At 52.2% G+C, this 14,425-nt stretch overlaps 1 protein-coding gene across 1 annotated transcript; it reads left to right on the plus strand.

The window, feature by feature from the left end:
• Nucleotides 1–6: 6 nt before the first annotated feature.
• On the plus strand, nt 7–9,975 carry Ykt6 (YKT6 v-SNARE homolog). Its single transcript, XM_010624938.1, has 7 exons — nt 7–185; nt 2,880–2,962; nt 4,681–4,781; nt 6,012–6,116; nt 6,369–6,434; nt 8,767–8,868; nt 9,699–9,975. The coding sequence occupies exons 1-7, from the start codon at nt 82–84 to the stop codon at nt 9,732–9,734; spliced, it is 597 nt and encodes a 198-aa protein (XP_010623240.1). The 5' UTR covers nt 7–81; the 3' UTR covers nt 9,735–9,975.
• The last annotated feature ends 4,450 nt before the right edge of the window (nt 9,976–14,425 follow it).

The raw sequence follows: 14,425 nt of genomic DNA on the forward strand, positions 1-14,425 counted from the left end.
CGCGGCCCAGTCGCCAGCCGGCTGCTGTGCTGGCTTCGAAGCTGAGCCGCGCCAAGCGGTTGGGCTGCCCGGGACGGAGCCATGAAGCTGTACAGCCTCAGCGTCCTGTACAAAAGCGAGCCTAAGGCAGTGCTGCTCCAAGCCGCGTACGATGTGTCCTCCTTCAGCTTCTTCCAGAGGTCCAGGTGAGCGGGCTGTGGCCGGGGTCGCGGAGGAAGGGTCGAGTCTGGGGCCGGAGTCTGAACCTGGGGTCGGGTCGTGTCTCCTCGATTCTCAGACCGGACCCGTGGGAATCATCCAGCATCCCTTCATAAAAGACTTATGCCGTCCTAGAATATTGTCCTCCTATCAGAGTGTTTCAAATTTCTATCCTGTAAAGATTAAAAGGGAGTTTTGAGGTAGTGCAGACTCCCAGGGTTTACGCCCATATGTCCTGAGCTAGCTGGTAGGGTGCGTCCCAGGAATGTACGTTTTAAGCCAACACCTCGCATCCATCTGTTGAATCCGACCCCGGGTGCTGTGTGTTGAGATCCATCTTTGTTTTTCCTCATGGATCTTCCCAGTATGAGAGTCTTCTTCAGTATGAGAGAGCTTGGTGGGGTTTTTTGTTTGTTTGTTTTTGTTTTTGTTTGTTTTTTAATGGGTGAAGTCACTGAGGTTCCGTGAGGTTATACCACAAGGAGCTAAGATTGAAACCCAGACTGTATGCTTTTTAGTGGCTGGCACTGGTGACACAAAAGGATTCTTAACACCGAAGTCCTGGAACGATTCAGATCTGTAAAGCTTAAGGACTTTTAAATGTTTCAGACACTGAATTACAGGAAGCTGTGTGTTGCACCTACCCCATGGCCCAAAAGGGAAAGGATCCCTTAAGGTATCCGTGGTCTTCTTGTCTCAAAGTTTGGTGGAATCTGTTTTCGGTTTTCATTGCTTCAGGGCTTCTGTTAGTCCTTCATTAGAATACTTTGCTACCTGGATCTAAAATAATTTGTGTTACTTTGTTGAAACTTGGTTCCTTTTTTTCTTTCTTTCATTGTGGTAAAATATACCTAAGGAATTTACCTTATTAACCATTTAAAACTGAGACTCTGTATCCATTAAATGCTAACTCCCTCTTCCCTCCCCTATTCCCTGGTAACTGCCCACCATTCTGTCAAGGAAACTTAGATAAGTGGAATCATAGAGTATTTTTTGTGTGTCTGGGTTATTTTACTTAGCGTACTACCCCAGTGTCCATCTTTGTTGATCAGTGTATCAGAACATCCTTTTTGTGGCTGGATAATATTTCATGGTATGTATATACTGCATTTTGCTTTTCCGTGCATCTGCCAATATACACTTAGCTTACTTCCACATTCTAGCTATTACAAATAAGGCTACTATGAATTCAAGTGTACAAACAACTCTTTAAGACCCTGCTTACAGTTTTCTTTGTCATATATCCAGAAATGGAACTGCTGCATCATCTTTTGGCTCTTTCTTGTAGTTCTTGATTCTTCCCTGTGCTTGGCATGGCCTCTAGTCTCTGCTTTTATGTTATGGCCTTTTTCTGATTGGAATTTTTGGTGCCAACTTTGTTCTTGTTTTTTTTCTTTTTCCATTTATACTGCACATTCTCAGAGATTTCTCTGTAGGACTTACACCTCGATTCTTTGGAATTCCTGCCCTAGTCTCAGGTGACTTGACAACTACAACAGGAAGTGGGTGTATCTACTTAAAACACCACTGTTCCAGCTGAGCTCAGTTTCTCATGAGACCACCTCACTTCCATCCTTCATGCCCCATGGTTCTCAGCCCAAAAGCTTGAAACCTTTGAATAGTTTCCCACCTCTTTTGGTCCTTATATGTACAGATACGGTTAGTGTCTTCCTTTGTCCAAGTCCAGTCTGCCTCTAACTGCTGTATCTTTTTAGTTGTGCAAGTTTCTCCTTATTTGAGGACTTAACTTTTCTAAGATTATTTTCTTCTTTCCTATGACTGTTTTGATCTAGTTCATTTATAATAGCTAGTAATACTATGTACCAGGCATTGTCCATGTATTAATTCATTTAATCGTCACACTGGACTTGATTCACCAATGAGGCACAGTGAGAAAATGCTGGACACCTGCTGAGTGTGGAGCTGGGTTCCCAGAGTCAGTTTTCATCCTTGAGTGGCTCTGTGGGATCCCTGCTTGGATTCCTAGTTGAGGACCCTGTTTGATGGCCCTTGCTGCCCTTTGTATTGCATTCCCAGTTAGAGAATCTTTCCTAGCACCCATTCTGGCCGGACCATCTCCAGTGACCATTCCATTTGGCCAGATCTCTGGGGCCCATGATGCACCTTTTCCTCCTTCTCCGCCTTTGTACAAACTGCTCTTCCTTGTCTTGGCCAGTCTGTCTCTTTGCCTTCCTTCCAGAATGCTTTGGGCTTGTCCTGAGCTGGCACTCACTGCAGCAGCATGTGGCATTGCCAAGGTCTGTCATGTGGCCACAGCAGTAACTGGTATAGAGCTGCCCAGCAGTATTTGCCACTAGTGTTTTTCTAGTGTATTTTATGTTTGTTTGTTTGTTTCTTGGAAATTAGTAGGGCCTTGAGCTGCCTTCTACTTTTCCACTCTGACCAACTGTTAAATTAACTGTTGCCTCAAGAAATTCTCCAGAAGTCTGCAAGTGGGTTGTTTTTGTGAGCTAGGTGTCAGACAGGCGTGACGTAAGTGGTGGTGATGGTTCACATTCTCTGCATTTGTGTCCATTTTCATATTTGTTACTGAGGTTGGAAAGGATGGGAATAAATCCAAGAGGCAATATCTCTTTAACTTGTAAGCTTAGAGGTCACTTTCTACTGTGTTGGGGACAAGGTGACAGAAGAATGTAATAAGTGTGTGTTGTGTTTCTTAGTGTTCAGGAATTCATGACCTTCACAAGTCAACTGATTGTGGAGCGCTCGGCAAAAGGCAGCAGAGCTTCTGTCAAACAGCAAGGTAAGAGGCTCTGCAGGTCCAGGTGTGTGCTGTCTGGTGTCCATGCCACAGTAGCACATGCCAGCCGTGTGACATGGACCCTACCCTCTGCTAGCTCGTTCTCCTCCCTCCTCCTCCTTTTCCTGTTTGTGCAGAATTCTGTGCCCTCTGTTGAATTCTAAGCTTCCTGGGTACAATTTCCTCCCAAGTTTGGACTCACTTCAGATGAGGGTCTGACTCACTCAGATCAATAAGCAGCTTTCATACCCCCAAAGCCCTAGAAAAGCCTTCCAGCCAGGTGACACTGCATTCTGTGCCCCTTTGATTTTTTAACCAGAGATCTGAAAATTCACTGTTTTTTCTTCTTCCCTAAGTCAAATTTTGTGTTACAGCTTGTAAGCATTTATTTTAGACTTGTAAATTACACAGATTAGGAAAGAGTTACATGAATTTCAGGCAAAAACAGAGACCACCTCACATGTGGGCTGACCTCATGTCACTTAATGTGGAGTTACTAAATCGCTGGCAGAGGGTCAGTTACATGGCAGCCAGTATCGAACATTACGCCATGTGGGGTCCTTGTGCTGCGAGTATCACAGAGGTAAAACTGAATTGGGAACATTTCTGTGTTCTCTGTCACTTCCTCTCAGACTGTAGGATGTGTGCGCTTCAACCCTGTGTTTGAATTTTGCTTACTTGGGAAGGTGCAGAAAATATAGAGAGCACACAATAATTCTCCATCCTCTGTTCATCTGTTCTTATCAATCCCTGCCCCTGTCTGACTTTAGGGGCTCACTGACTTTCCTGCCTGTTTTGTTTATCTGTTGTTGAGCACCGAGTCTTCTGGGCCAGATCCATAAGGATAAGAAGGTTCACATTCACACACTGTAGTCCTTATGTTTTTCTTAATCTGTCATCCCCGCGTCCTTTCCAGATGTCGATGCTCAGCAGTCCTGGAGAGTGACTGTTTTACAGAAGGCCCTGTACAAAGCACACTTACTGTGATACTGGCGATTGAACCCAGGGCTTTTGCACTCAGCTGCGTCCTCAGCCCTTGTTTTATTTCTTAAAATTTTGAGACAGAGTCTTGCTAAGTTGTCCAAGTTGGGCTTGAACTTGCATTCCTGCCTCAGCCTCCCGAAATGCTGGGATTAGAAGCATGTGCCAGCACACCTGGCTAAACCATACCTCTGGATCACGATGGTATCAGTGCAGTGATGATGGAGACTTCAGCCAGCAGTTATGAATTTTCTCCAGACGGCTCCACCCAGCAGCTAGAGCAAGCTGAGCAGTGTTGCCATGGCTCAAGAGACTGAAGCCCAGGGAGGTCATTTTCTGCCTCCAGGCAACTCTGAAAGGCTTTGGTTTTTGTTTTTAGTAGAGGATGCTTGTCTGGGGTTCCCTCAGTTTGGGAGCAACACAGAGCCCCAGAGGGCTGTGAATCATCAAGATGCAGTCAGGCCTGACCTGGACATGCACCTGGGTGTTTCCCCACCTTGATTTCTCTTTCCGACTTTGGCTGCGTACACCAGGCCTGGGCATTGCTGGTCCTAAGCAGTTGGCTGAGCACCAAGTGTGGCACAGGGAGCTGCACCGTGGCCTGTCCCACACCCCGCCCAGAACTGTGGAGCTTCAGCAGGCTTGGTTTGACCCACAGAGCAGGGCCCAGCTTTGTGATGCCTTGGCGTGGGGGATTAAAAGCTGTCTGAAGCCCTCATGTTGGCCTCTTGTCTCCGTAGAGTATCTGTGCCATGTCTACGTCAGGAACGATGCTCTTGCGGGTGTGGTCATTGCGGACAGCGAATATCCATCCCGGGTGGCCTTTTCCTTGCTGGAGAAGGTGGGTGTGAGGTTTGGCTGCACTGGCCGAGGATGGCGAGGGCAGACATCGTGGACAGTGCCAAGCGCAAGGATGACTGCTCCAAGTCCTCTGCCCTGCACTTATCCAGAGACGGTCGGGCTCCCTCCTCAGGCTCCCTGTCTGTGCCGACTCTGCCCTGTCTCCCGGTGGCCAGCCGCTGGGCTGCAGCACCTCCCCTCTACACAGGCCCTGTTGTGCCTTGAGTTCACAAGGTGTTGCCCTCCTGGCCTCCTTCCCAGGGTTCCTCACTCTTTGTGTTGCTCCTGCAGTCACTGCAGCTCTCTCCCTAGTATTGCTCATGGAGCTTAGCACCTGAGCATACTTTATTTGTTTGGTTTTTCCCAGCACTGGGGATTGAACTCCAGGGCTTTTGCACTGAGCTTCCTCCCTGGCTCCTTTTTTATTTTTATTTTATTTTATTTTTTTGGTTCAGGAAATCAAACTCAGGATCTCATGCTTGCCAAGCAGGCTCTGTGCCACTGAGCTAATAAATCCCCAGCCCTCTTTTTTTTTTTTATGTTTTGAGACAGGGTCTCACTAAGTCGCTAAATTGCCCGGACTGGGCTTGAACTTGTGATCTCCTGTCTCAACTTCCTAGAGTGCTGGGATTGTAGATGTGTACCACTACACCCATACTTTAATTTCTTTGTGTGGTGCTCATTATACATGTGAAGACAGAAGCCTCATCTTATCCCCCACAGCACTAAGACACTTATTTCCAGGCACATGAAATCAGTGGTTGCTTAAATCCTAAGTACCTAGGCTCCCCTTTCTGAAAAATTACTTTGGAAAAATACAAGACCAGTACCATTTTCCTGGGAAGTCTGTCATTCGATTTATTTATTTATTTATTTTTGGTACCAGGGATTGAACTCGGTCCTTGGGCTTGTGAGGCAGGCAGCAGAACCACTGAGCTAAATCCCCAGCAGAAAATGTCATTTAAAATGCAAATACCTTTATCGTTCCTCAGGTGAAGTTCATTCCAGCCTGGGCATGCTTCACTTTTGCTTCCTACATACTTAGGGTATATTTTAATGACAAGGGACCTTTGGGAAGAGGAGCTGTATACCTGACTCTCCCTTTGCCATTGGCTTTTTCTTGGGCTCTCGGTATTCAGGGAGACTCACTTGGGGTCAGGGGCACAGGGGGAACCCGCTGGGTGCTGGGGAGCACAGGTTGGGGGCTACTGGGGACTCCATTGTTTTACAGGTCCTAGATGAATTTTCCCAGAAGGTCGACAGGATAGATTGGCCTGTAGGATCGCCTGCCACTATCCATTACTCGGCCCTGGAGGATCACCTCAGTAGATACCAGGTAGGTTTGAAAACTGCAGGATGGAGCTATGTGGACCTGGGAAGGCCCACACTGGACAAGTTGGGTCTGGTGACCTAGTCTCTCAAGCCTTCCGCTGAAAAACAGGACCTGCTTCCGGCTGAGCCCAGCGCCAGGCAGGCAGGAGAGTTCCCTAGTGTTGAAACAAGACCCTCAGATGCTGGTCCAGTCCCTCGTTTGAGTTTGTTTCCAGGTGGCTGCTTCAGTCCTGACTGTTCTTTTGGCTCTTTCTAGAACCCCCGAGAAGCTGACCCCATGAGTAAAGTGCAAGCTGAGCTAGACGAGACCAAGATCATTCTGGTGAGTGGGAAGGTGGAGAGTGGGACAAGAACTGAGGGGCAGGTGGATGTGCCTGTGGCTGAGTCCCCGCCAGCTAGTGCCCCTGGCGGGGACCAGGCTGGGAACTGGCTCCTCACTGTCAAGTAGTCACGAGGCCCCGAGGTTGGCCTTGAGGTTGGCTCGCAAGGCTACCTTGCCAGTGTGGTGCCTTGAGAGCCACTCTCAGCCCTGCAGTGTCTGGGTCAGAGGAGGCAGACGGAAGCACTGCACTCACAGGCAGCTGGATTCCATAGCACAGGCCTATTTTCAGTTGAGCTGGAGCTTGCTTTTATGTGTGTGTGCTGGGAACTGAACCTAGGGCTTTTGCACTGAGCTGCTTCCATATCTCTTCACCCTTTTAATTTTGAGACAAGATCTTACTAAGTCACTAAGTTGGCCAGGCTGGGCTCAAACTTGTGATTTTCCTGCCTCAGTCTCCCAGAGTGCTGGGGAGAACCTGTGTTTTTATGTGAAATTTGATTTGGAATGGCTGCCTTACCTTTTTCCTTTTCTTTTGTTTTTCCCCCTTTTGCCTTTCAATTCTGGTTTTGCGGCCTTTGCACCTGGCTCCTTCTTTCCCATTGTCCACAAATCATGAGCCATCAACTTGTTACCCTTCTAGAAGTCTTCAGCAGTCCCTGCCTCCCTAGATAAAGTGCACCCCCCTCAGTCTTGCATACCCTTTGCCACACAGCTTGTGTACAGTGCCCTGCTCAGGCCTTTCTGCGGGTCACTGTGCTGTCACTGTACCGTCACTACGTGTCTGTGTAGCTCCCTGGCCAGCGTGTGGTGCCCAGAGTCTTCCTGAGCCGCTCCCTGTGCCATGTCTACTCTATCACTTCATCTCCTGGGCTGGCACCTCCTCTGTGGGACCTGGAGTCTGTATTTTAGAAACAGCAGCCAAAGCCATGGCGGTGGCTTTCTGAACCTCATGCTGAGGACTGCAGCCTTGGGCATCTCTGTCTTCCATAACCCATTGGGCTTTTCTTACTGCTGAGGTCGAGTCTGCAGGTTTCCCACTCAGCTGCCGTCGAAAAAGGACACTTTTCCACTGGAGAGCAGATGAGCCATGTCCATCAGCACCACTGTAGCTGCCATTGTAAAATCTGGATTGGTTTCTAGAGTTTAATCCAGCTGACTTTGTGTTCAGTTGATTTTTCACTAGTGCATCATAACTGTACAGAGTATGGGCTTTACTGTGGTGTCTTGCTGCACTTTTGACACGCACTTGGGTCCTGCCTTCCTCCCCGACTCCCCCCGGCCTTTACTTTGGCCCCCAGTTGCATAGCTGTGTGCAGGGGTAAAGTACACCCTGCTGAGGCTTCATCTCCTTCTGGCGTGGTCTAGGGAGGGAAGGGGCCACTGGCTTCTCTGAGGCCCTCCATCCTGTGCCCTTCTGGTAGGGCTTCCCAAGTGCAGTGCTGTGCTTTCAATTAGGGAAGCAGGGCCTGTCCCACAGCAGTGCCACCTAGTGGGAATGTGACTTGCTGTATGTGCCCATCCTGTTGTTCTGGATTGGAGCCATATTTTAAAATGACAAAGGAGTTAAAATTTATTTTGATATAAGTTCAACCAGTCATGCCCAAATGTAATCAACTTTAAAAGTCACTAGTGAGTATCTGTATGAGATCCGGTGTTTGTACCTTTTTGCAGTATGTACTAAAGATTGAATCCAGTTCCTTTTCTGGAGCCCTAGCCACTCCCTCCACCCCACCTTCACTCTCAGTCTCTCTCTCTCTCTTTGATTCTTTCTTTTTTTTTTTTTGATACCACATTCTGAATGGGAGTTACCCACTCTGGTAGCATTAATGGAGGTGAGGATACCACATAACACTGGGGGCATGTGGGGGCACTGTGACAGGCAGTGCTCCTCAAGGCTGTGAATCTCCTGTGTCTCTGGCCCTCTGGCTCTGGGTGGACATGAACTTCCAGAGGTCACTGTGCAGCCCAGCCCAGCCCAGCCATAGTGCCCAGCTCTGGTTTCCTCCTGTGGACCCCAACTGCACGTGTGTGTGCGTACACGCACACACACACACACACACACACAGCATGCATGTGCCAAGGAGTACCGTGTAAATGTGAATATGCACGACCTTTTCCAGATGGGCTCATCTGAGTCTGCAGGGGACAGTTTCCAGGGGTCTTCTCTGTGTCCCTGTGGGAATACTGCCAGGTCCTGCCGCTCTTGGCCCAGTCCTTAGCTGAGAGGTGGTATCTGTGTTAGAGGGGAGGCTAGGAGAGGGGCGTTCCTGGCCCCTGAGCCTCCACGAGGAGCTCTGGACAGCAGTCACTTGTCCTTCTGTCTTTTGTCCAGCACAACACCATGGAGTCTCTGCTGGAGCGAGGTGAGAAGCTTGATGACTTGGTGTCCAAATCGGAAGTCCTGGGAACGCAGTCGAAAGCCTTCTATAAAACTGTGAGTAGCTGTGGCCCAGCCCTCCAGGGCATCCCTTCCCTCTAGCTGGTCCCCTTAGTTTATTTTATTTCATCAAGGTAGATTGGGGTTCCACTCCTGGGAGCAAGGGAGCCCAAGGCAAGTGCCCCCCAGCCCACCCCACCCCAGGATTAGTTCACATCCACTGAGGTACCATCTGCCCTGTGGCCACCATTGCCCCAATTCACGCTGTTTCCGGTCTGAGCACAGGCATTTGTCCCCACTCCTCTGCTGGCTGAGCAGTTAGTCCTGTGTCTAAAATTCCAGCAGTACACCTTCCTGAGGAGCCTCCTCATCCGAGGGTCTGGATGGCTTCTACTTGGCTGCACCTTCTCTAATGGGCTCTTGGCCTGTGTTCAGGTGGCAGTGGAGACAGATACCCCATTCTGCCCACACTGTGTGCCTCTTGGAGGGACAGAGCCTGGTGGGGTCACTAGAGGGCGGAACAGCTGCACCTGCAGATGTGAGCAGGGACCTTGGCTGTTCTCTGGGAGAGCGGCCTCCAGGGTAGGCAGGAGACAGGAGTGGGGGCGCTAAGGTAGCCAGCCAGTCCAGTTTGCATTCTGAACGGGAGTTACCCACTGCTGGTAGTATTAATGGGGGTGAGGATCCCACATAGTGTTTGGGGCATGTGGGGGCACTGTTACAGGTAGCCCCCTGAGTCCATGAGTCTCCTGTGTCTCTGGCCCTCCATCTGGTTCTGGCTTCTCTGTCCGTCTGTCTGTCCCCCTTGCTGGCTGCCACACCTGATGCCTGCTGAAGATGTAACCTGGCCACCTCAGCCCCTTCAGCTCATCTTTGTTTCTTTCAAGGCCCGGAAACAAAACTCGTGCTGTGCAGTCATGTGACGTAGCCCGTGGAGGCCGAACCATCACCCTCACTTGCATCAGAACTGCAGCTGCTGGAGAAGATGCCCTAAGAGGACCTGGGGCTGAGAAGACTGGTCATTTTTACACTAAGTTCCCAGGAGGAACTGAGGGATGGTGGAAGGGTGGGGAACATCCAAATTCATGTCTGTTGTGAATTTTGCAAAGAATTTGAGGCCCCCCCAAAGGTGTATTTTTGGGAAAATGAAGCTATAAACTCTGAGCGGCTCCTGTAGATGCTGAAGGGCACACTCCTGCCTCCTGCAGGCTCCTGAGGCCAGTTCGGAGCTGGCGCTGGCATTACCAGCAGAGAGCTTTGGGTTTCATCTGTGCACTAAATGGTACTAACTCCAGGAAGGGGGATGAACGGAGTCTGGCTGGGCAGATGCAGGGGTGGGGTGAGCCTGCTTGTGGGCCTGTGGTTCCCGCTCAGGCCTGTAGGGGGCACTGGTAACTGTCACTTCACATTCTGTTCCCTTGTGTGCTCTGTCTCTCTGGGATTGGCTTCATGAGGGCAGGGCCCATCCTGGCTGCCTTCTACCCCTGCTCCAAAGGGTTTGGAAGGAGCTTAGATGGGCATGTTAGCAGGCTGGGGACAGGTCCAGGGAAGGGGCAGGTCTGGATATCAGGCTGGCAGGTGGGAGTGTTGGCCTCTAAGGAAGATCCAGACACAGGTGCCTGCAGCTGCCTAGGATGAAGCACACCTGTTGTGATCCGCCACAACCAGGGTGATTGGTTATCAGCATCAGGGCTGATTTGTGTTCCTCTGGTGGGGCATCCGCCTGGAGCATCCACCTGGAAGCTACATGTGGTCAGGTCTCCAGTGGGTGTCTGGAGGAGGTGCCAAGCCCGAAGACTGAGCACCATCACCCACCTGGGCCTGGTCTGAGCTGCCACCCCCACAGCCGCCTTAGCCCCAGTGCCCAGCCCTTAACCTTGTGTGGAGGGGCTGGGTCCCAACCACCTCTTCACGCCTTATTGGACCCAAGGTGCCCCACAGTGTCTTCCCTGGGGAGGCCACTATGGGGTGCTATGACCCCATCTCCTGAGCCTGCCCTGCTTCCCAAGAGCTCCCTTGAGGGCAGGTGCAGGTAGGAACGGGGTCACCCCACCCCCTGGGTCGGTTACCTGCCACTGCCCCTTTTCTCTGGGGTTGTGGTGCCAGAGGGCTCCAGCCTCCCCAGGACTGACCTGCCTTCCCTTTCCCACTGCCAAATGTCGATACCTGAGCTGGAGTGAGGGGCACTGGGGAGACAAGGTGGGGTGAGCGTCGGGGAGAGGAGGGGAGATGGTCAGCGTTTCCTTGCTGCCTGTTCTATTCCAGTGTCAGATCATTTGGCAAGAGTGTACTTCAGTAACCACTGCCTAACTTCCCTGTGTCCTGTGTGCAAGGTTCCTGTCTGGATAAAGTTCTTCTGAGATTTCCAAAGTGGTCCTATGCTATGTTTGTCCTAGGGGCAGGGGGCGTGTGCTGCAGGGCCTGGATCTGTCCCCACCCCTCTGCTATTAACCAAATGAGCAGAGGTGTAATGTGCTCTGAGTCTGGTTCTCTGGTCTTGGTGCACCTTGGGAAGCTGCTTCAGCTAGAGCCAGGAAGGAGGCCCTGATTCTGCCCAGGTTTTCTGTCCCTCCCTGGGGCTCGGAACACCTAGCCTCTCCAGGCTAGGTGGGACTTCTGTGAGGCACGTGTGCAGAGCTGATCTCTGCAAGGAATCTGGTCTTGAGGCGGGGAGCAGCTTCCACAGCTGGGTGGTAGAGGCCAAGGCCACTGCAGCCCCATGGTGCCCAGCAGGCTTACAGGCTGTACTTTTGATCCTTGTGGCCAGAGACCCCCTCTGCCAGGCTCCATGTGATGGAGCTCCTCATGGAGCTTAGGGTAACCTGAGCTGCCTTGGGGGTGACAGGGGGCTCAGAGAGCTATGCCTAGAGTAGGTGCAGTTTAAGAGCTGAATGAAATACCCTCCTTGGTGCCCAGTGCTCGGCCTACAGGGTGGTGTCCCTGTGTTGTCCCGAGCCCAGAGGAACCTCAGGAATAATGCATGTTGGAGGCTCAGGCTCCATCGCCACATCCTTCCTGAGGGAGGCCTGTCCTGGAAAAGTCTCAGATTACAGCTGATAGGTGAACTGAGCCCTAGATCTGGTGCCTGTCGCATTGGGGTACTGACCTAGATTCCTTGCCCTGGTCCTTGGGATCTGCCATGTACCTAAGGGCACGTGCTCAGGCATGCCTCCTGGAGCCTGAGAAGCTGGCACCAGGGGCTTCCTCACTGGGCCACGGTATCTGTGAACAGATGCTCAGGGTGAAGGAGACAGCCAAGACCTTTGGCCAGTTCTGGGGGGTTCCTCAGGACCCCGGCTCCTGGTGGATGAAACTAATGCAGGGGCGTCCACCTTACCAGAAGTGACCTGGACCTCAGGCAGGTGTGGCTGCTCGAAGCCATACTTCTCTACTGGGACAGCATGAGGCATAAGAACAGTGTGGGGGTGATACAGGGGTGCAGGGCGTGGGGTTCACCACTCTTGATAGGCAGACATGGAAGCCAGTAGGTCCCACATGTCTTGGAGGAAGGCATCGAGTCTGCAGAAGGACCCAAGGGGCTTGGGCAGCACAGGCAGGGGAACTTTTCTGAGGAAAGCTTTGTGCCTAGGTGGCAGGGCACAGTGGGCATCTGGGCAGGGCCTAAGGATATGACAGGCCTAATTGAGGTGGCTGTGAAAGAATTGTGTCCCATTCATAGGCTGGAGATACAGCGGGAAGCCTGGGGAGAAGCCTTTCTCCTTTCCCAGTAGCCGGCTATGCTGACCCCAGCTCCTGATGTCCTTCTGGCCCCACCCCAAACTCTAGTCCAAGGTCCAAGCTTGGGACCTGTGTGAATCCTCTTAACTTACATAGGGGGTGGTGACCCTCTGGGGTCCTGGTCCTGAGACTCCTTCCCACCCATAGGCCGGTCCTCCTGGATCACTTACTGGCCTGTGGATGACTGCAGAGATCGCAGTATTGGAGCTGGAGGCTAAGTTCTGGTTCCAGCATGCCAGATGGACAGTGCAGGGCCCAGAGGACTTCAGAGGACCAGACAGAGGGGTGGGGACAGCAGGTGGGCCATGACCTACCCGCCACCGGAGAGGGAATGAGCCCCATATTCTTTACCCACCATGGGGGAGCCAGAGGGTCTGTGTTTTGGGGCTGGGCATTGGCAGGGCCCCAGCAGAAAGCATCCGGCTGCACTTTAAGCAGTTTATCCTGTTTTTCTTTTATTTGCAGTTTCCCGAGACAGAACAAAATAAGAATAATTTTTGTACACCTACAAGGCTCAGAAAGAAAAGACAATGAAACTCAGCAAAAAGAGAAGAGGGAGGGCCGCCAGCACCGGGGGCCGTGACGCCCTGCAGCACTGGCCAGCGGCGACACCACCTGCGAACACCTAGCTAGCAGAGCAGGCAAGGCCTGCTCTTTGGAAAGGGTCATGCAAAAGAATTATCCCCCAGAAAAAAATCCCGAATGATCCCAGACAGGCAGCTCCATGGAGATAACGAGGGGGTGGGGAGGGAGAAGGCCCCAAGACACCAGGGTGGTCGGCTGGCTGCGGGGCCACAGTGCTGTCTGGTCAGCCTGCCTCGGTCCGTGGCCTGGAGCCCGCTGCTCAGAGCCTGGCAGATGTTTACCGTGTCCTTGGGTGGAGACAGCTGTCCTGGACACAGTGTGGACAGAAGGTGGCACCCACTTGAGTGTCCGTGTGGACAGTCCCCTTGGAGTTTGGAATCCTGTGTCCTGTTCCCCACTCTGTGCCCCTCCCTGCCTTGATTTGTGGGGGAAGATAAAGAAAATCCTTGTTGAAAACGACATGAATTGAAGGTAGGCAGCACTGGGTGGAGACCCTTGAGCTTGTCAAGGCTCCTGACCGTCCTTGCTGCTGCCCTCAGACTGTCCCCAGCTTCACTGTGGTGCCTCCCATCATGAAGGGCCGGGGCCACCACCATCCTGCGGGCAGCACACTGTCCCACAGACCTGCCCTCCACCTGCCGGTGCTCCTGTCCCCAGGCCTCCTCCATACCCAGGCTGGCTCCCACCCCTGCTTCTGCTCTAGGCCCAGTTCACAAAAGTGCTTCCACTTCAGCAACCACTGGCCCAGAGCCGGAAGCCAGCAGCCCCCACCTTCCCCATCTTTGCCACTTGCTGTATCAGCCAAGCCCCAAGCCTGCTCCTGAGTCCGTCTTGTGGGGCCTGCTCCTGGCTGCATAGGGACAGCCACTGACTGCTGCTGGCCAGCAGGGAGGGGACAGGTGCCCCAAGCAGGAGGGGGCCAGCCCCGGCTGAGTCTGTCTCCATGGCAGGGCAGCCAGAGTTGCAGTTAATGCATTATCTTAGGTAAGTTGTGCCCGTCCACACCTCTGTCCCAAGGACCAGCACTGCGACCTGGGGCCCCCAGGACTCATCAGCTGGCACAGGACCCACAGGACAGCCGTCTCCTGCACACTCCGTCCGTACTGGGTGGTGGGTCCGAGGCTCCGGAAGCCCACACCAGCCCTTCTTGGGGTGGGGGAGAAGCAGGGGCAGGAGCAGCCAGCGGCCCGCAGCCCTCCCAGGACACCTGATGTCACAACAGCTAGGCGAGCACACGCAGGGGCCATGCGCGGGCAGGAGGATGCAGATGCCCGGGGCGCAGGGTGAGTGA

This window comes from Fukomys damarensis, unplaced genomic scaffold (genome assembly GCF_012274545.1).
Source record: "Fukomys damarensis isolate Sample0158 unplaced genomic scaffold, DMR_v1.0_HiC HiC_scaffold_17, whole genome shotgun sequence".
NCBI lineage: Eukaryota > Metazoa > Chordata > Mammalia > Rodentia > Bathyergidae > Fukomys > Fukomys damarensis.

Excerpts from the sequence above, each read along its gene's own strand:
- Ykt6 (XM_010624938.1), top strand. The coding sequence starts at position 82 with ATGAAGCTGTACAGCCTCAGCGTCCTGTACAAAAGCGAGCCTAAGGCA. Across the intron at positions 186-2,879 it reads AGCTTCTTCCAGAGGTCCAG|TGTTCAGGAATTCATGACCT; the intron begins GTGAGCGGGCTG and ends TGTGTTTCTTAG. Across the intron at positions 8,869-9,698 it reads CGAAAGCCTTCTATAAAACT|GCCCGGAAACAAAACTCGTG; the intron begins GTGAGTAGCTGT and ends GTTTCTTTCAAG.